This window comes from Saccoglossus kowalevskii, chromosome 4, assembly GCF_978046115.1.
Source record: "Saccoglossus kowalevskii chromosome 4, keSacKowa6.1, whole genome shotgun sequence".
In the NCBI taxonomy this organism is placed as follows: Eukaryota; Metazoa; Hemichordata; class Enteropneusta; family Harrimaniidae; genus Saccoglossus; species Saccoglossus kowalevskii.
This window is the reverse complement of record NC_140644.1, coordinates 38,000,880-38,025,754: the sequence shown is the minus strand read 5'-3', so window position 1 is coordinate 38,025,754 and position 24,875 is coordinate 38,000,880. Positions and strand designations below refer to the sequence as shown.

The window sequence follows — 24,875 nt, the reverse complement described above, 5'->3', positions numbered from 1 at the left end:
AATATAGAAAACTCACAAATCATTTATAAATCCTGGAGCGACTAATTTATACTATCATAATGCACGTGCAGACAGTTAATGTAAGAGCATTTTCAGTGAATGTATTAGTAAGTAAGGTGAATGCTTTAAAAATGGCGCATAAAACAGTAGTCGCTGTGAATTTATAGTAGTGAATCTAAAAGTTTATAATGTTAAAATCTTAACTAAATTTTAATGTATACTCAATACAGCAATAGGTAAGGTACATACCCCATTTCAAATGGTGTTAATATAAAAATATACAGGAATGTGCACTTAGGTTGTCTATGTCTTAACTGGTAAACTTGCCACTCCTCGAATAAATTCTCATTGATGTTCACGTAAAGGAATAACTTATTTTAGCTATTTGCATTGAACTCGTTGCCACACAATCACAATGGTATATGTCTCTGCTGTATGTCTATGCGCAATGCAAGCTACCTGCATTAATAATAATGAAATTACACAGCAAAGATACAATAAATATTTTTGAAGAAACCCACTTTTATACAAATTGATAACATTCCTACACAATGAAATTTGAGTTTATGACCGATCCCAGGTTTAGTAAAACCTCCAGAAGCAGGAAATATCAAACTAAACTAAAATGGTATCAAGCGCTCACGCCACTCACACATACCACGTACACAAGGACTAAATGAAGTGGTATATCATTTCAAGGCAATGTTTCAATATATCTCTAAATTGAATAAGTTAATGTACACTCATGTTACGTCACTGTTCACTTTTACTGTTATTCACTATTCACATCAGCTAACGGATGCGTCGATTTTCACAAGATTCTTATCATTATGATGACGATTTAACTGCAGGAATGGCGAGTTGTTAAACACTGATACATATTCACGCTACCTCACTGTTTTATGTGACAGCGATATTTTCTCCTAAGTTCGTCAGTAAGTGTTTTACCACATAACATATACAGTACAAGTCTACTTATAGGCGAGTCCATTTATGCTAGCAGGAGTGACTCTATCACACGAAAGATAGAATTTTCACGAATATAATGTCGCAAAAATGCTCTGCTAAATAGCTTGTAATTTTTTTTTCGAAAAATGTAAAATCAAACGTAAATTAAAGAATTTTTATTACAACATTTATTCGATACGCACGCAATATTTATTTTAATAATTACCGATAACACATGATTGTTAATGACAAATATGCCGTAATTTGTTATATTCTTGTTTTCTTTGCATTTCATTTATCTTGAATTATGACTGAAAGAAATCTAAATTAAAATAGAAATATACAACGTTTTCAATAATTGATGTAGATATTACTTTAATATATATTTTAATTTGTAATTCCCCCCATAAAGTCTGTAACGAAAGGTCGGTATCATATTAATGGTGAATGTAATGCGAGTTGCAGTAATTTGATCCGTTTAAGTGCATTTAAGTGCATCAGTCATGTAAATGTAATAGTAGTTAAGTGAATGTACTAGTAGTCACGGCGAGTGTAAAATTCCGACAAAATAAATGTGATATCAATCAGTGGTTGACATATTGTTATATAAAATGTTATATTTGAATGTGATATTGATGTATAAATACAATATTCATGTAAAATATTATTCCTGGTCGTTATGTCTTATTTGAAGTAGTCACAGCTACTACATATTATGTATTGTTCAATCCCCTTGAGTATCAAAATTAATCACATTGAACAACATATAAACTGGTACTTTGTTTGGTCTGCAACTTCGAGGTGTACTTCTAGGCTGAAACAGACAATTGCTTCGCAGTTTTGTTTCATTCTTGTCAATGCTCTTTATTTTTGAAGATAAACTTCACACACATACATCTACGGACTATGTCATAATCATTCTACTCTAAAGCTTTAGATTCTTCACATTCACTATTATAATTTAATTAGTTTAATCAACTACTAAACTAAAAAAGATAGAAATGCAATTGATGTAATGCAGACCGTCATGCAAATACTTCATGACTAAATATCAGACAATTATACAGTCCTAAATATATGTCATAATTTAAATGCCCGCAGTAAAAATCTGCTACATAATATGGTTTGAAATGTCCAACAACCAATTGAGCATGAAGAGAAGAGAATTTACACCAATAATACACGATGTATAAGTTCCAATATATGTGTACCATATACCATATAGTTCAGTCAGATACAGAATAAACTTTGTTATAGTATATTTTATGAAGTCGTTATCGCAAGGTTCATGGACAGCTATGAAGGAAGTGATAAGAAACACAGTATTAAAAATGTTTCCCAGATACAATACGTGTATTTATTAGACAACAACAGTCTCGGAAATAACATTGAAAGAAAGATATATGGTCTTCAAAGAATAAACATAGATATATTATAGCTTTATGGTATAGGTAATGGCAGTACATAAAGTGTTTTAACAATTTTTAATATGTGCTACACATTCTGCCAAAGTACATCATTAGAATAAATGTGCCTAGAGATTGTAGATATTTTTGTGCGGAATATTGCACCTAAGGGTGTCAACAAGGACTCTCTGTTAGCATGTTAGTAAAGACATTGCATCTAGCTCTTCACCAGTCAAATGAGTTATGAGGTTATTTTTATCACAATGTGATTCAGATCAATGGTAAAGAGAAATACAAAATGTTTTGCATGAACTTACCTACCTGGTACAACCCAGCTATTTGCAAATTCGTTTAAATCAGACACCAATTCCAAGCCTTTGGATGTCAGCTTTTGGAAGTCATCATCGGGGTCGTCATTGGCATTGCCAAGTAAACCGCACACTTTGCCGTGATACTTCTCGTCAATGGCTAAGTCAACACGCCCATAACCATTAAACCATACAGTGAATTCACCATATTTGTCTACTTTAACTTTGTTTTCATCTAGCTCTATAGTGATGCCATTAGTTTGGTCTGTCCATTTTTCTAATTCTGCAATGTCTACTGCATGTCCATAGTTGATCTGAATAAAAATCATCAAACAAGTTTCAGTAGCACAGAGATGAATGGCAATATCATTCGCTAAGGCAGAACACATTGATTGTATATTGAATATTGTGAATGAAGAATTTTTACTGATCTCAGTTAAATTGCCAGGATTTGACATGTGTAATTAAGTAATAAATTACTTACCGAAACATACTTATCTTCTAAAAGATCGGCTCTTAAACTTGTCTTTGATTCTAAATTCATTACTACAGAAATTGCGGATACATAAGCCTTTAATTTCCCTTTCACACTTTCCATCAATCCATGTTTACTTATTACAATAAATCGTGAATCCTGTAGTGGGTCACTGCATTCTTTCAACAAAATATATGAACACTGACCATCGAACTGAAAGGATTTATGGTCAAGAGTGACAAAATGAGGATCCCCAAATTCATTTCCACCTCCAGTGTAGTCATCTGCAACATTATTGGCTATGTATTAGTTATATGTATAGGAACAAAGAACAAACAAGTATTTTGATTTACGAATATAAAAATACTTTCACTGGAGATTCTGGTGCTTATTTTGTTAACAAATTACTTACGTTTGCAGCACTTGCATGTGGGTAGTCCAGACGCTACTGCATTTTGAAAACAAGGTTCTGATATTTCAATCTCTTTTCCTTCACATCGTATTGGTCTACAGCATCCGCCGGCTATGTGGCAAGCACTGTATTCTATTGTCTGACTAACGGGATCTGCAAATTAACCAGAACTTATAATTTGTATAAACAAACCATACACCCACCAACACAAATGTTTTATACTGTTTGCGCTTTTTATAATTTACTAAGAAGCTCATTTGTATATCATATTTACGTATTATTAAACAAACTTGTATTGCAATTAATTTCATATGTGACGTAGCTACACTTGCATACATATTCATTTTGTTCTGGCTTAGGTTTTATCCTTTTACAAACCAATAACCAATTTCTTGTATAAAAGAAAATCTAAAAGTAGTAACGTGACATTACATACATTATCACTTACTTAATTTGTTGTCTACGCACCTGCAAAACATAATGCAATTAAAGAAAATGAAATACTATGTTAACAATAGTTTTATAATGTATTTAATACGAATATCTTAAATATCATTATATTAATTAAATATTTACTCAAATAGATGTGAAATAACATTTACTGTGACACTAATTGATTTAAACGTTGTCCAGAAAATAACATACCCAGGAATGCAACATTGTCTCTCCTTGGGCCCAGCAACATCGCATATGCCTTCTCGATAATCACCGTTTGGGCAAGAATTTTTCGTGATGTCCAGACACTGAGCACCAGGGTATATAGTACATGTTGCATCCGCTGTTTATAAGGAAGCTTAAATTTAGTTTGGGATAAAGCCAAACGGTTCGTCATGATGTACATACACTTACTATATTGCCCACGTTCAATGCAAAGTAAAATGGACTATATTATAAGACAGCCATAAGTAAGAATATTTTAACAGCTTTGACACATTTACGCATAGCAACATGCGACAGGTGCCATACCCGAACAAACACTGACTAAACTCAACCAATCAATCAATATGTATTCAGTACTGGACCGCGACACATCGTACAATATTTAAAAATACAGGTAGAGGTGTATTTTCAGAGAAAAAGAAATACATACTACTAATTACGGCACCTCAAACAAAGAAAAAGATGAAGAAAAAAGATATTATTTGTCTCATGATTATCTCGTCTTTTGAATGATTGTAACAAGTATATAGCTAAGCGATGAATAATACAAGGTTGGGATATTGAGAAACTAGTTTTTCAATATTGGGATAAGTGCACAGAGAAATTGGCAATAAATCGGCTCTTAAGTTGTTGTAAATGGGACAGTTGAAAACAAAATGAAACTCGTTTTCTACAACCACAACTCAAGAGTTACTACAAAATTACATATTCTATGTTCAACTGGTAAACTTCAGATGTCTACCCGTTTCAATGTTGAGCCATTACAAAATACTATTATTTTTGTTTCATCAAGGTTCACCTGCATATCTCAGTGTTGACAGAATAACTCTAACTTATTTAATTTACATTGTAAAGAAATTGGCATGTCAGCTCCATCTTCTACGTCATCTGCATATACACGTATTGTGTATATCATCGATGTACAGTCATCGGCAACATAAATTGCTCCACCTGGTTCAAAATCCATATAATTAGCCAACTCGTTAATACAATTAGAGAAAAGAAAGGGGTTAAAACACATCCTTGCCTTGTTCCCACAGTTCAACAAAAATATTCAGTAAGGCAACCATTAAAACGAACGCAAGACTTTGATTGGAAGTACATTGAGCGAAGAACCCACAAAATACTACCATGTATGCTTTTTGTAATCAATCTGTGCCACAATTTATTATGATTTATCCTATCGAAAGCTTTCGAGAAGTCGATAATTACATACGTCCCCCCTTTTTTAATAAATATTTTTGAACAATGGCCTGTAAACTGAAAAATATTGTCAATTGCAGAATATTGTTTCCGAATACCCGCTCAATGGCTCAATCATAAAGACGCTTGTTCAAAATGCTGGTAAAAATTTTGCTTACAATAGGTAAAAGTGAGATGCCCCTTTAATTATTAACATCGAAACGAGAAACCTTTTTATAAATAGGTTGGATAATACCCTTGCACCATCCACTCTTGTACATTCGGAATTTATAATAGCATTACAAAGATTACATAGATAAGGAGATATAAAAGTTAGTGAACGTTGAATTGTTGAATAAATCCATCGGTGCTTCGTTTCTGTTAACTTGTTTACTGCAGATCGTACTTCGTCAATGGAAATTAAATAATTTTGCAACAAAGGAAGATTAGAATTACATTTATTAATTTTTTTTTGTTTTCGTCAAATGTCTTTTGAATATTTAAAGAATAGTCTGACAGTTGGTTGTTCGATTTCTGTGTGCATAATAGTTCACTAAAATAGTCAAACCATTTAGATTACAAATAATATGTGGGTTGCACACTGCTAGGGCCGTTGATAAATAGACGAACATTTAAACGCTTATTGATATTTCTAAGGTATCCACTTAATTTTACTTACGTAATAATGATGACAAGTGGGTTAAGTTATAAAGGCAAATAGAGATGCAGATGCAGATAGGTTGGACACTACAATTGTGGTGTATATTCGGAAAACCAATTTAGCTCTATGTGGTGTGTATGATACTCGTCTAGTCGTTATGCAGAAATAATACTAGTGGTATATAACATGCGTTATTCAAACTATTTGATGAGAAACAAGGCCTGAGTACAGATCTGAATCATACGGGAGTAATGTTCACACGACAAAAGGCCAGTAATTTTTGCACACATTACTCATATATTAGGATTGGGAATTTTGGCTGTGCTTTTGAATATAATTTTCTAAAATGATTTGCGAAGTATATATTTAAGTAAAGATCTGTAATTATAAATTATAAATAAAAAAAATACAGAATAATTCCATTTAATTTCCTGAGAAACTTTGAATTTTCGATTCGCAAATTATGGAAATATTTGATGATCTAACTGTCTTCATGACACATGGTATATACTCAATGAAGATGTAAAATGAGTTGCTCAGCTGAAACGCCTGCAAGGGAATGGTCGTGCAATACAAAAACATTACAAACTTAAGTCACAAAATGCGCAATGAATATAAGGTACAGCGTATAAACTAATAATTTCAGCTCCCCTAAAAAAACAATATTATAATGGTGAAGTTTGGAAATACTGTACAGACTCATGTGACTCCAAATGGTCAACACAGGCATGTTTATTGAAGATATAGGGGAATATTTTATGTTGATGAGTTAAGTCACACAAAACGACTTTTAGTTATGCTATCCAATATCAAAATCATCGATTCATTTGAAAATGACTTTTATTTTAAATCATGTGTGCGGAGTATGTTGCCTAAGTAGTATATGTTTTTAAGTAAGAGTTAGGTGTTTCATATGGCGTCTTTTGAAGTTAATTACAATATACATGGTTCCAAAGAAGCTAATGCATCATTTACTTAAAAATCGGTGGGAACAGCTATTTTTAAGATAGCCTATTTCATAAAAATTCAACTCGGGGTATGTAGTGTTTTCAAAGTAATATTGCAATCACTAATACACAAAAACAGGCAAATATACAGGCCTGTTGGATTATATAGACATTTGATTTGTATGAAAATGTTTTGTTTTGTAAATAAGTTGATGTCATACACAATACTATTTTGATATAAAAATATTGGTGGTCTTTACTTTGTAACCTTCAATTAATAACAGTTTTCAGGAAGATTTAAATTTTGATATTTGGTGTGATGTGATATTTCAGCTAATTTGTATTATTTGTATTACATTTTGAATGAATGTGGTGTTTCTTTTAGGTGCCAGTAAACAGCAATGACAATTGTGGTTTGTATAAAATCCAATGACGTATTTGTAGTTTCTTTTCCGTTTCTTCTTGTTTTTCTTTGTAAATTTCAAGCCTTTTAGGTGTATTCGGTTTCAAGTAGTTCCTGTGGTCTGGGTTATTCGACAGTGCCGACCGAGTTCCCTATGCGTACCTGTACGCATTATCAAGATGAAGGAAAGACGCTCAACAAGTTTCGTGATACAACGAAGACCGGTCACGCGGTGAAGACTCGTTCATTCGGATCAGAGTGTAATATACTTGACATTTATTTGATAAGTATACCCCATGATTTTGCTGTATTGATAGCATATCCTTTTAGCGTAAATGTATTTTATATATTTGAGTAGTATAAATTCATTTATATGTTTATGGCTATATTGTTGGTTTATTTACTTTAAATGAAAATATATTATCTAATACATTTGTGCCATTATTCCGGAAATAGTTTAACCCGGAAAACGTAAATAAATGTGTCGACCCTTGGCTTTTAGTTGAAGTCGTTACAACAGGTAATTAAACTTGTATATAAAACGTAAGTTGGCAGTAATATAGACAATCTGACTTCGTTCTTAAAGTTATAACATGCACTGACCTGTTGACATTTCAAAAATGATGATTACAATATTAGTGTTAGAACTTAAAAGTTATGTGAAACGAATACATGAAATAGACTTTAATAAGCAAACGTTAACAACGTAAACATTCAACTTCCATCCTGAATACAACAGTAATAAGTAACAAGTAATAGTGTAATAAGTAATAACCCATTATATATATATGATGTTTTCTAAAATATATTAGGAGATTAATTAATACGATCATTATCAATTAGTTGAATGAATCCTTAGTCGCATTTTCTGTATCAATATATAGTATCATGAACGTTTCAACAATAATAAATTAATTTAAATCATAATTACCAATTGTTGTCTTTGGCTTACAACACTGTCTGTTAGGAGGGCCTGCACATTTCTTAGAAACGTACCAACCATCACAGGACTTGTCGTTATATTGACAAACACCTCCCACACCACCTAGCTCGGCAATGGTAGAACATTGACTATCATCTGATTAAAGAACACAATACACCATTTTCACCATGTGGACATGTGCCTATTATACAACGGTGTTACAATGACTGTGTGCCATTCTATAACCTTGCTTAGGCAATTGTGAAATTCTACCTTTTTATTGGTAGAAAAAAAAATTGATGATATCTAGTCAGTGACTAAGTTCAATGTATGAACATACAAACTGAATAACTGATCCAGTTCCATGGCGAACATACTAACTGAATAATCGATCTAGTTACTTGGCATTGCAATTAAATTAAGCCAAATAGATGGTCAGCTGCAGTTTTAAGACTACTCAATATAATATAGCTTTTATTTACCTGAAGAAGCATAACAACATCCCATGTCGACACCACAAGCTTGAGTATCATAGAAATATCCAGAGCATGGTGCACTTGCAAGTATACAATCATTAGGGAAAGGACAAACGTAGTTCACTGGAGAAAGAAATGGTCATTGTATTCAATTTTTTGCAATAAATGATTGAATAAATTATCGTGTTGTCAGACAAAATCATTTCGACAATTTACGACAATTGTGTTATGCGAACGAAACTGCCTCTCTCCATATTAATGAGAGAAGAGCATATATTAATTATGTTTCTTAAATCGTCAGAGTGATCAATCACCAGCATATTCAGACTGACAGGCAGATAACTAGAATATCATCTATTCATATGTGTTTACTAGGATTTATGTGTTATAGTAAACATTGATTCTTTCTGCTGACGTTTTGCAATGTCAGTTGTGAAATAATTGTGCTGTTATGTGTATAATATGAAACATTATTTGTCGGTGACATTATCACTGTAACACTATTTGTTTATGCGTGCCAGCTGTGACTATGAAGATGTTGACCTACATATTTAATACATACATATATGTATTTGTGATTTATCATGCTAAAAAATCTGGGCACATAATTTTAGTCGCAAGAACTTGTCTCACTTATCACCGATTTGGGAAGAAGCAGGGTTCATTGGACACAACGGTCATATGGCTTTGTTCCGATCAGAGTTGAGACGTATTGCCAAGTTTGAAGTGGACAATTATTTTAAATAAATTCGTTTCGAGATTTTTTTATAAGCACTTCAAACAACAACAATCGTATTTATGTTGCTGGTAGTCTGTCTGTCTGGTTGTATGGTGTTATATATCTATTTGTTCGGCATTTACATCGTCCTTCTGAAAAACAAATGATTGATATATAAACAAAGAATATGGTATTTCTTGCGGTATGTAGCATACCGCATTTGATTGTGGGAGTGTATTGTGTGACTTGTTCAGTCAAGGCGTTGCCACATCACAGCCAGTAGCTCGTCAAGTGTGTATCCGCTTTATCTTCATTGCGTATCATCCTAAATAGAGGACCCGCCAGCTACCTATGGTGTACAGCAGCTTCTGCAGAAAACTAACGCTAAAATTGTGCAGTCGATTAACGCTCTACTTTCGCAAAAGATGACTTCTTTAAGAAACCACTTGCAAGCGTTCCATGACCTGTCCACTCAAGTTCAGATGGCAGAAATAAAGAAATTGAATATGCTGCAGGTATAGACTTAATCGAATAGCGCCAAAATTTGATTATACTTGCACATACATGTTTTGTACCTCTGAATACGGCTGGAATACAGCCCAAGAATACGTATCACACGACTTGGCATTTGACAACGAGAGGAGAATATGGAAGGCCGAAATGCAAGAGAGCAGAAAAATCAATCTAGATAAAGATAGATAAGATTACAGCAAATGATACAGTGGTCCCAGACAGGGAGTTTGTTTTGGTTGTGGTCGCCAAGGGCATTACAGTTTTGAATGCATAGCTATGCCAACAAGTGCAAACCTGCAGACTGGTCCCACTTGTTGCAAACGACTATTACATGAAAGATATTTTATCGAGAAAAGTACCGATTCTTGTTTCCTCTGTCATAATTTTTTGGATGTGTGTGATACGCTCTCAGATGGAGATGTGTTGCAAGGTGTAGTCCAGTGGTGGTAAAGGGTCGTCTTTTGAAGCATATAAATGCATGGTTACAGATTTCTGTTCCTAAGTTCATTAGATTTTGATATAAAATACCCGTTTTCTCCAACGACACTTAATAATTCTGATTTCACTGAGTGGTCAATTTCTATCTTGCTTTTGTCCACAGCAATTGAGAAGACACTAGTGTCATCTTTAGTTTGTAACCGTTAATAAAAAGGTAAGAAGCCCCTTATCCTGGACCTAAGGCGTGTTATCTTGTATGTTTTCAAGAATAAATTTCGCTTTGAAGACATGGAAACTTCCCAGGAGATGCTTTAAGCCAGGTGATTTTTTATTTAAAGCGCGGTGATCGTCTCGCAGCGCGTGTTGGAATTTCATGTAAATAAACAATGCATTTTACACGCGTTGTATACGTGGCTATGAGTCCAATATCGAACAGGACGCGGCGCGACTTGAGTCTGGTTACCACCACATCGATATTTTACACCGTAAGTACCTGGGGTTTTTGTAGGAATTTGCTGAAAAGCAATGTTATGTTTACTTTTGTGTTTTACCTTTCGGTTTCTGCTCGGTCCAAATATCTTTACTAAGATGCTTCGCCCAGTAGTTAGTTAGTGGCAAGGGTAAGGACAGACCGTTGTGGTCTATCTTGATGGCGGTCTTGGCCAGTCCGCTTTTGCTTTCACAGCAGCAGTACAAACTGATTTAAATAATGTTGGTGTCATCCCCAATGATCAGAAATATCAATGAACTCTAGTTCGTTAGTTAGTCAGTGTGGTTGGGAACAGTGCTTGTTGCAGGCAGCGGCTCAAACACTGTGTTTGGTGGGAAATCGTTAAATTTACGTACTCGGGCATTGAATGCCAAAAGTAATACATTTGGGGCGAAAGTATTCAACAATCAGTTTTTGGCTGTTGCAATGGCAGTGGTGTGCCAGGATTTTTTTCAATTAGTGACGGTACGAAGTGAAAATGCCTCTAAACACAGCCTTGTTGGCTTTTGTTCTAGCGAGAGAGGGTATGCTTTGCAAGCCATAAAGGCATGTATTTAACTTTTTGCCGAGTACAGGTATCTGCACTGAGCTCAAATGACTGAAATAGTCCAAAAAAGACTGTTTTTGGTTTTTCGATTTTTTGCTGTGATAGCTTGGCTCGAGTGTTTGAATGCATTCCATAGTAGCATTTTTTTTCACTTGTTCAGTTTAGTTGAACTATTTAGGGCTAACACACAAACTCGTCATATTCTCACAATTCAACCAGATACGGATGTATTTAAATCGGGAGAATGGGAAGATCGAATAATGAATAAGGAACATGTTCATCTTGTGTCAACATTGGAAAGCATATCGCTAGAATCAAGAGCGGACTTTACAGCGAAAAGTTTTCTTAACGCATTTAATAGATGAGCAAATTCGCCAAAGGAAGTGGTTACCAGGTATTTCCTGCCAATATTTACCATGTGTCATTATATCTCACTAATCTGATTGAGGGCGCCATTCATAGTCAGAGGACGAAATAGTGTGTATAATCTGCATGCTATAGGATTCAGTTGATGCACACCTTGGACGGTTTATCTTCAACATTGTGGAATGCTCCTGACGGTTACTTGGCAAACCACCAATCAAGAAAGGGCCCGTTACAGCAAGTATTTTGTGCAGTGTTGTTGAACATTCAGTTTCTTTAAAAGATATCAGATATCTGTGTTTATGTTTACTTGGCTTTGCTGGGTATATAGTGGTCTTTCAGGGATTAGTGGTTCGGATATTGTTTTTAATGACACACAGTTTGCGTCACTATTCGAAGCAGTAAAAATGATCAATACACGAAAGGCAATAAAATTTGCATTGCCAAAACGGGTACTCCTACTTGCACAGTAAATAAGTTAATACAGTATTTACAGGCAGGAGAGATCAGAGTGTCTTTATTTTCAAGCCTCTATACTATAGGAAAGGGGGTGCTTATTGATGCGGGCAAATAGGAAGTTGAGTTATCTTCGGGTTCGCGAAATTATCAAAGCAAAATCGTTCCTGGTAGTGGGAGACGTATCCGGGTTTCGTACCCATTTCTTCAGAATAAGAGACACTACAGCAGCCGCACAAACGGGTATATTCGCTTGTTATCTAATGAGGTATTGCCATCTGGTATGATCTGATATGGCCATAGACAGACTATATGAGACGTAAGAGACTACATGGAAGCCATACATGACTTTACTAAGTCTTTAGAAATTTAAATTATTCATGTTTTCAAGCTGGTGTGCTAGACTACCATATATCATACTGTTTTCACATAAATGTTATTTTACATAATTCGTGTTTTAAAGCTTTTTCCCCTTCTGTTTTTGTCTGTATTCGCTCCTGGCAGCGTGACAACACTCTGAATATTCGGGTGTGTCTACTTTATTTCTTGCGGTATGAAGTAAAGCCAGAAATATATGTTTTGGTGGCACCTGTTAGAGGACGCATTTGGCATACTGGATTGGCTTGTGGTAGTGTATTGTGCGACTTGATCAGATTAGGTGTTGCCACATCACAGCCAGTAGCTCGCCAAGTGTGTATTTGATATTGTTTTCTAGCATTTCAAGAGCTCATGATAAGCATGTTTTATTTTTTTTGATAAATTAGAATGTATCTGGCCATTCAGCGTGTGACGGGTGTAGATTTCAAGGCTTTTTTCCCCTTCATTACAAGGGGTTTTAGCTCTGTTTTTTTCTACACGGTTTTGTGCGCCGGTTACAGGGAACTTGGTAGTTATTTATACTTTGTATTATTGTATTGTAATAATGATCTACATATTCGGTGTGCGTACGTTTTGTTAACCACTGTTGTAAAAAAACAATGCTCTTAACACAGTATACGTTGTATCATACCGGGATCCTCAGTTTTTTTCCTGAAATAGATCATTTAATTTCAAATTTGACCAGATAGTGGCTCTTCACTGAGCAAATATAGGATAATATATAATTAACAGAACAAATTGAATAATTATGGATTTAAATTTAGGCAAACATCTAGAACGTCTAGCAATAAATTTAGAACAGTGATGTTAGTAATGTTGTAATGTGCGTCTTGTTTTACACAACGACACAAATATGTAATCCAAAACACATATTGATTTCCCCTAAAGTTATTTAGGTGTGAACCACAAAGAAAAAAATAGTCATATTGTTATTTTGATGCTGCGAACTACATGTGGCAAATGTGTATAGTCTTCATCTGAATACATAATAAACGTCCGAATCAGTTGCCATGATATGCAGAAAATATATATTAAAAAATAAACATTAAAGAGCCAAAATCACCTGGCTGAAATATGGCATAAACAAACTTACCAAAGGGTTTACAGCATTCGTACCCACATGGGCAGATCCCACTCTCAGTTACACCTAAACATAATTCTTGTGCTGCAACACAATGTGCACCAAACCCTAGAGATGTACATGTACCATCTGCAAATAAAAAGTAAATGCTTTTGGAAAATCTTTGCAAATTTTAGTATTGATGATTCTCCACCGCACTGCTATTTTATTTGATGTTTGACACAAGCTGAACACAACTACCATTCATTTCCCCATTTAGAACTACAAATTTGCTATGAATAATGTCACAGAATGGTATGTTATTCAAATTAGTTATAATCTTAGGACAAGGCGGTGAATGTTATGCATAATGTAGAGCTGCAAACTTTACAAGATTATATAATTTATAAGATTATAAGAGAATCAACAAAGCAGATTTAGACAGAGCCGTTTTTTAAATAGAATGTATTCTTGGTCAGACAATGAGCCTATTCTCAATTACTACCACGCATGCGCGAAGTTTACTTAGCAACGCAGGAGCGAGAGATAAACAAGCAGAGATAGCAGCGTCCTTCCAGATTGTTTCACCTAAACATGGCGTTTACAGCCGCTTCCCGCTTGAACCTTGTTTGTGTGCCTGGAATATCGTGTTATCTTTGTCTTCAGAGGACGGTAAGTTTGTTGACGGTATCCAAGCTTATCACTGGCGCCAAAAGCCGGGAAGCCCTTTGTGCGTAGCGGTCGCGTCTTTCCAGATGTTACAGCCGCATCGCGTCTATGCGTTAATTACTAAATATGTCGATTCAATCTGTAAAAAAACTAGGTTTAGAAAACATTGTCCTTGCCTGGAAAGGTTACTGGTGTGAAATGATTTAGAATTTTAGCCGTTAAATGTTATAGACAGTGAAAATTCCAGCTAAACTGCACAACCTTTGCCTATGCAAAATGAAAGCCGATATGCCTTATCTCGCTGTCCCGCAGGCCACATGTACAAGACACTGAAATACTGATCCACTGAAGATTAAAACGAATAGAGAGAACACTATATAATATGAAGTAATTGTAATATTTAGCATTCGTTATATGATAAAACTTGTGCTTTCAGCAGGTAGATGTGTTATACAAACATGGCAGTGGGGGAGGGATTGCATGTAAAAATTGCTTTGCATTGAATGTTAATGGGTTTTGAGTTAACTATATTTTGTGTAAAGTGTTAATATTTATTTTAATGTTTCTTTGTTTCCATTTTTAAAGTGCTACTTGCTTGAGGTCTCCATGAGGCTTTGTCGGCTGCAGTAATGGGACATTTCAACTGGAAAAATTGAATTCAGAAACATGAAAAAACATGGAACCAAAATTGGACTTAGATGTTGTAACTGTCCCAAACCCTTCCAGCTGTATCCTTTTCCCACTGGCAAGACATAGATAGTAGGAGAAGATTGAATAAACTAATGAACAAAATTTGGTTCACCAGGCACATGACGAGTATGCTCACACTATTTTCAAGATGGCAAACCAAAGAATGCTCATCGTGACCCCATGCTCCATCTCGGCTACACAATCTCCAGTGAGCAGAAGGTAAAGCCAAAGCATCCGCCACCATCAAAACGTCTTTTGATTCGTGGACCAGCAGGAAATGACTTCCAAGAGGGATGTGACTACCCAGGCTGTAAAATCATGCAGAAGGAAAAGTCTGGAAGAAAAACACGTTGTAAGAAATAGGTCTTCTCTGCTGACAGTCTACGAACTGACAATCGCGCCAATCGCTGTACTGGATTAAGGTCGAAACAGGCCTTCAATGACATGTAAAACTACTTAATATTGCGAGGAAGCAATTTTCAAACAGGCATGTGGGATATATGGAAGAAACTTAGCCCACATCACCCTCTGTGTATTTAAGTAATAACAATACCTGGGGGTCTGAAGAGATAATTTCAGTTGTGAGGGGTGTGTGGCTGCAAATAAACTTTACTGTTCAGTGGGGGACTGAAAGTTTGTTTAATATCAGGCGACAGAAACAAATACAAAAAATACTCATCCGTGTACTTAAAACAATGTTAAAAGTATCAACAATAAACTGCAGAAACTAACAATACCTCATTATTAAAGTAGTACACCATATCGTAATACATGGTCTACATGGGTTGGATTTAAATGTTCACATTTTACAATGGGTACAACAATGCTTATTATGTCAAAAATGTAACATACTTTAAGTGATATACTGTGTTCGTCACAGACACCTGAGTATAAAAATAAACTCAAAAACATTAAAGCTTGGAAATTGTATGTGAACAGTCAATTTTATTTTTTAATGCAAACACCTTTGGTAATTTTAAAGCTAAACATCATCCTGATGGTGATCAGACTCCATCTCAATATCATCTGAACCATCACTGGATTCATCACTTTCCGTATTATTTTTCGGGGTTTCACAAGCTAAGGATTCCTAAAAAGTTTTCAATTTCTCCTTTAGGATCACATTCCAGGCAATCCATTAACAGAAGGTACTTTAAATGATTCATTGCGAAATATATATCGAAGTTTAAGTTTCATGGTATCAAAACAAAAGTCTTTCTTTGCAAATTTTATTTCTGACTTCTGAACAAACTTGGCAGTTTTCTGACTACTAGCATTTTGATAAGCTATATGCTAATGCTTGTGTATGGATCACAGTTCTGTACGTACATGAAAGCATATTACAGGCAAGTTTTCAACTCTGTAATTATGACCAAATTTAATATTTACATGAACTTTTTTGTGTTGGCAGGTAATTTGTTCTTTCACATATTAATTTTTTCATGTTATAACCTTTACTAGGATAAATTCCAAAAATGTATGTGATGTTGTCAGAGACATGACTATCTACCTATAATCATTCGTATTTCATGGTAACACGCATGGCTGTGGTAAGGCCTATAGTCTTTGGCCTATAGTCAAATCGTTAAAATCAGTGTTGGATAGTCTGTTATATTGTTGCCATGAAAACAAAACATTTGTCATCCATTTTGGCAAGTCGTAAGTAACCATTATGTTTTGTTGAGAATGTGAGATGGCTGTGTGTGTTGGGAGAGGGGAACCTGAATTTAGTCGAAACATGTAAGGGGGACTTAAAAATTCTTCTTCTGGTCTGGGGTACCCGAAAAAATTAGGAATAAAAATCCATCCTGGTATACAATATACAACTTACCCAGCAAAAGGACAATGCACTGCAGATTCTCCAAATTTTCTTGTCCAGTGTGGGAAACTGTGATGGTGTGCACATAGTCTTCACGAAGCATATTTGGCTGTCCGGGCCGATGGGGTGGTACTGGACTTGGTTGATCCATTTGCTGTCAAAATAAGAGTAGGCATTCCCCTTTTGCAGTGTGGTAGTCGTCCTGGCCTTGTCCGAGCTGCTGCATCTAGCTTCGCTCAGGCAAGGGGCCTCGTCCAAGAGCCATATTGCGACCTCAAAATTTGAAACCGGGGGCCACTGTTTCACGCCCTCCTCCGATCCATCTGTCTTTCAGGTTAGCCAAAGGGTCAAGAAGTGATTTCCCTTTAACCAGCAAAAGTTCGTCATACTGTGTCTACCGTGCCCTGTTCTCAGCGATTTTCGAAGGCTGCACCGGTACGTTCTGCCGTGATTCGTTGCATACAAGCGATATTAGGTTCGTTTTCAACTCGCTAACATTCAGGCCTCAGACGCGCAAATAATCTTTCAGTTACTTCACCGACCAGTGATTTAGCTCTTCATGGGTATATCCTTCATCCTACTCATCCATCCCGGAAAGGATTGCGGAAAAAATCTCCCACGCTGACGTGTTTCGAAGCAGTCTGACACGTGAGATAATGCCCGGCTATGTTTACTGTATACTATGTTTCCCGTACGCCGTTTGTTCCAGGGATAAGCTTTTCCACACCTAAAACAACAGCCAGTTACAGCGGAATTGTGATTTTTCTTACAATCGTAACTCATTTATATTATGTTATCGTAGTGGATGGGATTAATGTAATTTTTTAAACGGGTACTTTGATAGTATAATAATAGTAATATGAGAATATTACGAGATACCTGAAAGTATGCACGAAGACAGTACAGCTGGAGTATCGACCGATGCGCAACGGAGGTCGATGAGCGGCGTATTGTCTGAGTCATTTTCACTGTCTGAGGTAATTTTTTTAAAAATTTCTCTAGACGAGTTATTTCAACTCCCGGTGAGGTAATCTTCAGGCCTGGTAATTGCTGTGTTGCTCTATTAATATATACCAAGACATATAGAACAAAGAAAGTTAACGTGAAGGCAGAACCAGTACTTGTTACCGGCATTTTATAGCTTTTAATATTAATGAAAGCTGATAGGTCCAATATATATATAATAAGTATAAAGCAAATGGTATCAACATGGTTATGGTAGTACTTGGTAATTATTTATTATGATCAGGTATTTCTGACAAAACATTCTTTCTCAATGACACTTGCGGTTGAACCTGCCAAAGTAAATTCCCCAACGTTAGAACGTCGATCAAAAATAATGAGCTTTAAATATCGCTTATAATATGGGGGAGTTGACAGTATAATGCAATATATATTTATATAATACAGGTTAATCTAACTTCCTGTTGTTCAACAAACAATACACGCATTACGGCGGTCTAGTGAGTAAGGTGATAATGTGACTCGACACATCATCTGAGTCCGACGACATTTTTGGCCGGAGAGGAAAATAACGAGATGATGCCATCACGCCTTCTATAATAAACATGTTTCGGTCTATACATAGCCCCTCCATGATAGAGGGGCCATGACTTTGGTTTGTACATCTGGTGCTCCTTGCAACTTGATATTTTTTGCGTGGGCCTATGACTATATAACCGTTTCATGGTCCTTCGAAAAGAAAGCCTGTTTAAAACCTAGATAACTATACACAATTGTCGCAGTTTGTCGAAAAAAATAAAACTTTGGTTTGGTATAACTCGGCAGTTGTTTGTTCATTCACTCACTGCTGTGATTTAAGTTAATCTCATATGTTTGCAAAGACCCAATTGCGCTCATACACGAGAGAAGACAGTAGTTAGCACAGGTTAAGAAACGCACAAACATGATGAAATATACAAAAATCTTCTGTCATTTTAACTATGATTATTCGGTACAGTAACTAAGAAAGTATAAATATTCCGACGCAAACAATACTACCACACATTCGTTGTGCATTTAATATATTAATACTATATATGAACACGACTACGAATATCATTTATACTGTGGTCGTATTGACCAAGAACTTGTTTAGGACCGTAACGTATTGTAATTGGCAGTCCGTAAGCGACCAAGGCCGAATCATCTGGCTAGGAATCTAGAATCCCTTCCGCGAATAACATAGTTCAAGTGTTGCCCTTTCCACACTTTGTTCAAAACATAATATATAAGTTTCGCCCTATTTGTAGCCTAACTAGATTGTCCCGTGATGTGATGTTAAGCCCGCCTGGGTGAGACTTCGATGGCGGCCTTATGATGATAGCATATTTTTTTTTAATATTTTTGTGCCATTGAATGTCACTGTTGACTCTCCTGAGTTTTTTTGTATGTGCAAATTGGAAGTGCTGACACATAGTGCATTTTGCCACAGAAGTCATATTCATGTTTGGGACTACATGACAGGGCTGTGTGGCCATCTCTCTGTCAAATGGCAATTTCAATGCGCTATCCTGGCGTCAACTGGGCTTGGTCGAACACAAGCACCTGCGGACCTTAACCAAGGTTCCCCCAAAGTCGCATTCGTTAGTGAATGAATCTCGGCCAGTGTAATTGGCCTTTTCATTGAGTCTGTGGCACACTCACACAGGAGAGGGGTCGACCCTTTGATGTTCAGCCTAAGGTACTAATTGAACTTGGGTCCACCGATCATGCGTCTGAAGCGACAACCACTATGCTACCAGTGACCGGTGATTGAATATTGGTAATTAACACGCGATTTAAAAACAAGAAGTACGAGGGTTCTATATACGATTTGGACACATTTTATATTATTATATTTTCTTCAATTGCTTTCTGGACAACGTATAAGAGGTTATTTAATTACGTTTAATATTTATAGCGAATGTGTTTATTGTCACTTTACCTACACATGCATCCCAAACATTGAAAATTATAACTACCTCATATTTTAAATTGTAAACGGTTATATTGAAACTTGCCCATCGTTTCTGGATATCGTAAAAATAAATTAAATATACAATGGACGTACTCCACGCACAGTGGAAGTATATACGTATACGCCATATACCGTTAACGTAACGATCAGTTATCAAAATGCAAATTTCGTTTCAGTTTTAATGTAAATTTGCGTTTATTTCTGCAAATTAATCAGCAATATTTAGAAGTATATATTATAAACGTTGAACGAAAACCGGTGTTTTCTCAGGCATTTCCGTTGATTTACGTTGGACTTGATGAACGACAAATGAAACGATTCCGCTAATAGCTATCGATTACGATTACGATTACGATTACGATTACGCATGTTTTTTTTATCCCCCATTTACTTTTGTAAAACCAGAGCTGGAAACATGCAGTGTTTCAGTCTCTCACATAGTCGCTGTTTTTTATAATTCATATATAACATGTTTCCAAATCTAGCACAGATGTCTAATAGGCATTTTTTTTCTGAATCACTGTTTAATGTGTGGAGTGATAACATGTGAGCCACAAACTCGGATTGTTAGCAGTCTGTCTTTAAACTTTCTTATGTATGTAATTTGATTTTATTGAGTAGTTGGGCTTTGGTTATTATAGCATAATGAGATGATCCCACGCAGGATTAATTACTACTTCGCAATTCTAGGTAGTGTGGTGATGCCTATGGTGACACTGCTGGTGTTGTTGAATGGATTATGGATCAAACGTGGGCGACTTTTACTTTTTAATTGCCTCCAATACAACAAAGATGTCATCCACAACTTGTAAGTGAACCTTCAGAGATCTGGTTACAGGGCACATTAACGTTCCCAGCTTGCACTGCAATTTTTGCCCAGTGGTGGACTAAAGATATCAGCCAATATTTCCAGCAGTCATGGTTGAGCATATTTTCCAGATAGAGTTAACACGCTGATGGTGGTTCCACTTGCATATATACAACTCTCCTTCACCCCATTGGAGTAAATGTCAATGTCAGAACCCAGATGTGCCTCGATTAATTTGGAAGTGGATGGATAAGGTGCGTCGTCTGCCTGCCCACACATTATATATAATGTTTGGTCTGAAAACATGTCCATATCTTTAATATGTGAATAACTTGGCAGATTTTGTGGGGAATAACAACTCCTATTCTGACAGTAAGTAGATGGATTATGTTTTAGTTTTTCATATTTCTGTAAGCAATTGTAGCCAATTTCACAGCCAATTTTAATTCTCAATTGTTTTCATTGTGCGTGACCAGTGATTTGCACAGATTTTAGAATCCATTGTATTCAATATTTGTAACATGATTAAAATCTTTAAACAAATCACATAACAGTTGTTCGGTCACTCTAATTGTTTCTTAAATTTTGTATAAGGAAAGTAAGAACTACATCCAGCAAAATAATTGTTACTAACTGGAAAGGATTTCAATCAGTCCTTTAACTCACATGTGATTCCTAGCAAGTGGTTATGGCCATTCACCTGTTTTGGTGATGCAGAAATATCCAATAATCATATCAAGATATAGTAACCTAGCCGATTCGAGATCACAAGTATGCGCAATGCGCGACATGAATAATGCATAACAACTTGTCATTCATCTTCAAATCATTCTTCTGTGTCCAGCACATCTTTTCATCCAGTAATTATTCACACTTTGTTTTGACTTCTCATCCAGTCACGTAGTTTACTAATAATTGGGTGCATTTTCTGTTGTTCAATAATGGATGGATATTTTCATCACTGGCTCAAACTTATGGCGCGATATATAATTACTGTGTTTGCAAATGTCATACGTTCACCGCAAGATATTGTACTAACCTCCCTTTCCTGTTTTTGGCCTTCTTTGTGACTAGATCGTGTGTTTCCCACGAGAGCCGCTTATGCACGTTTCCCATGGTCATGCAACAGATCTGTATTATGTTGACCAGTTTTGTTTGCTTCAGGTTGTACCTCCACTGTACCACTCACCATACCTTGCTGTAACCAGAATGCCTCTCACTTTGTATTCATCAACCACACCAATAAATTGTCTTTAAAACCAATCATATGCTGTCTGAGCGCTATTCAGGTTTGGGTCTGACTTATCAAACCCTGATTGCGGCACTTGTGCCCCAGTTACAAATTCATATTAACCAAACTTATAAAATTGTTACTGAATCTGGCAAACCATTCAATTGCAAAATTGATGGTCTTTCTAGTTCACAATCTAGTAATTGTAATGACATTATTTGGAGTTGGAATTGGCATCAGCGTCCACCTTTTTTATATTTAACTGCATGTAATGCATAAAAAATTACAAGCAAACGTGTTACTTAACTCATCTGCATTAAATACATGAAACGGTGTTTTGTCAACTTATCAGAATAATCAGCAATTAGCAACACAACATTTAACATTAGGTAATTTGCAACATATCACACATGCATTGTTATGCTAAAGGTCAAACTAGCATTATTGAGAGCGTTTTCTACAACTACAATCTATTGTCGTGATGCAGATTAGTGGTCGTGATATACCTTTATAAATAAAGAAATATCATGTTTCAACGAAATATATTAACAATATGAACACGCAACCAGGGTAAATGAAAATACTTCTCAAACTTACCTAAATTGTCCGGCAGGTATGAGATGAAGCACTTGACATGACGGTTACAGTTGTTGAGCTTCCAACACACTTTGCTATGTATGTAACATCCGAAATTGTCATTGTCCCTTTCATCTTTGCATACGCCTATATTCCCTTGTCCATCATGACATGTCAAACCCGTATTGCCTAATCATAACATAATATTAACAGGATGAATTTTAATGCAATTCTATAATGGGCATTGAAAAGTGTGACTATAGAGTCTTTAATTAGTTGTTATCGAAATTAATTCCTATTAGATCACTTTGAAGGTAAACATGTTATCATCCATTGAAATATGGCGAACAGCATCAAATTGAACACAATGATTCTGCCATTTTGCTCGAAGTAAACAAACAAGTACCTAAATCGTATAATTTGAGTTATTAAAGTGATCAGTCACATGTTAAAATACATTGATACATTGAAGTGGATTTACATTAGCTGTGTGGGTACACACAAATATGAGATTTGATAGGATCGACCACAACTTAATTGAAGAGCATACTGAATAATCATTCTTAGGCATGCTTGATTTTACCCAAACATATCAGCTCGGGCAAAATACTTCAATATTGACATATTATTTATAAGTGTGTCATTGCTGATATAACTGCTTAAAAATGTGTTAAATTACATATGCCACAATGGTCTGGGCCAAGTGAATTTATTTAGTTTTTTGCGTAATTTCAACTGATGAATTGCCGGCAAGAAATCACAATTTAAAGTTTAGCTGTCGTTTTCAAAGTTATGCTTTTGCTGGTAAAATCGTTCTGGTAAAATCATTTCATTGACGCGCTAGGGGATACTTTTACGGGCCCAGCGATACTAGATCAAAGGACATTTGTTAACTCAGTCTGTCATTATTCAAAAGTGTTATCCCATTTTCAAAATCGCACTTCAATGCTTAACAGAGTGATATATTTTGGAGTTGGCGTTGAATCGAACAATGTTTTAGTCGCGTAAGTTTGTTCGCAGACAGCTTCATTCACAATGCGATCCACTTATTAAAGGATATATACCACGATGATTACAGAAACATCGCACGCTTCTTTCAGAAATTCAACTCTGCTCGGATATTGAGCAGCCAACACTTAATGCAAATCATATAATGGAGACTTGCCGTCTTTAGGGTCGTAATTTTCGGCTGTATTTTTAGAACGGGGTATAGATTTGCTGGTTTTTAAGTTCCATATCAGGTTTGCCTGTCTAGAATAGGGCCGGGTCTGTTTTTTTTTTAATTTCCATGTATGCACCCGAGTTGTATTACTATTATTGATGAGTCCTGATGATGAGAAGGTTAAATCTATAACTGAATACATTTAGTGAAAATTTGGTCTTTGATGGGATGTACAAAATCACTATTTGCTCTATAATGGGGTATGGTTTTTGAGGTGAAAATTTCTCTATTATGGGGTCTGAGGTTATACTTCCCGGCCCCACACCCGTACTAAACTGAAAGGCCAGTGACCCCCCCCCCCCTCCAGGATTTGATATCGTCGTGAGAAGACACCTGAGTGACAATAACACTGATATACTGAATGTCAACATTGTTTTCGATCTCTGTTTCATTAGCAATGATGACGTCATGTACGAAACGACCACCTGCCAATCTATATTAATATTAAGAAGTGGGCGTCATAACAGAGCTGACTGGTAACATAGTTTGTCGTTGCTAAAATCTAAATTATGATAACATACCGCAAATGCATAAATTGAACTTACATAAAAAACAATTAGATTCCAGAAATTATTAGAAATTTCATTGGCCATCATTAGCCACGGACCCACAACCTTTTCGGCTTAAAACTGTAGAATACGTGAAACAATTTACTGTTACTCACCATCACGCAATTTATCACTACGCATCGACTGAAAAAATGACATTGTTAGTCAGCATTATATGACCATTGTTTATATGTTTGAGTGCATCAAATACAAGCACTAAATGTAATTGTACTTTATGCTGTATTTTTTTATGTCAACACACATCTTTTATACAAGTATTACTTGCTTTTTGCAGTGTATACTGGCGAGTTTATTGATTGATCCTACTGGATTACACGGACTTGTCCAAAAGTCACACAAATTTCAAGCATTATTGACTTGTGAATTGTAAGCACGTTTTCTCTTGTCATAGATATCTACATATGTTTATGTATGGATTTCATTTCTTCATGATTTTCTAAAAATGTTTACTATTAATTTAGGTTGGATGTTGTTGTTTTTATTGACTCAAGCCATAAAGTGTTTAGTGAAAGTTTAAATTACTCATTACGAGAAACATTCTGAGATTTTATTTTAATGACAGGAACAGC

At 35.6% G+C, this 24,875-nt stretch overlaps 1 protein-coding gene across 1 annotated transcript; it reads right to left on the bottom strand.

Annotated features, from left to right (window-relative positions):
- Nucleotides 1-1,918: 1,918 nt before the first annotated feature.
- LOC146747383 (BMP-binding endothelial regulator protein-like) lies at nt 1,919-17,092 on the bottom strand. The gene is made up of 8 exons (XM_085498412.1): nt 16,954-17,092; nt 13,797-13,913; nt 8,807-8,923; nt 8,334-8,480; nt 3,550-3,702; nt 3,147-3,421; nt 2,672-2,976; nt 1,919-1,934 (listed from the first exon to the last, which is right to left on the bottom strand). The coding sequence occupies exons 1-8, from the start codon at nt 17,090-17,092 to the stop codon at nt 1,919-1,921; spliced, it is 1,269 nt and encodes a 422-aa protein (XP_085354538.1).
- Nucleotides 17,093-24,875: the final 7,783 nt, after the last annotated feature.

Bases quoted from the DNA above. Each gene is read 5' to 3' on its own strand.
- LOC146747383 (XM_085498412.1), bottom strand. From the start codon at position 17,092: ATGGATCAACCAAGTCCAGTACCACCCCATCGGCCCGGACAGCCAAAT. The intron at 3,703-8,333 runs GTAATTATGATT...GTTAATTTGCAG, and splicing joins TAAGCCAAAGACAACAATTG to ATCCCGTTAGTCAGACAATA. The intron at 2,977-3,146 runs GTAAGTAATTTA...ATTTTTATTCAG, and splicing joins TAGAAGATAAGTATGTTTCG to ATCAACTATGGACATGCAGT.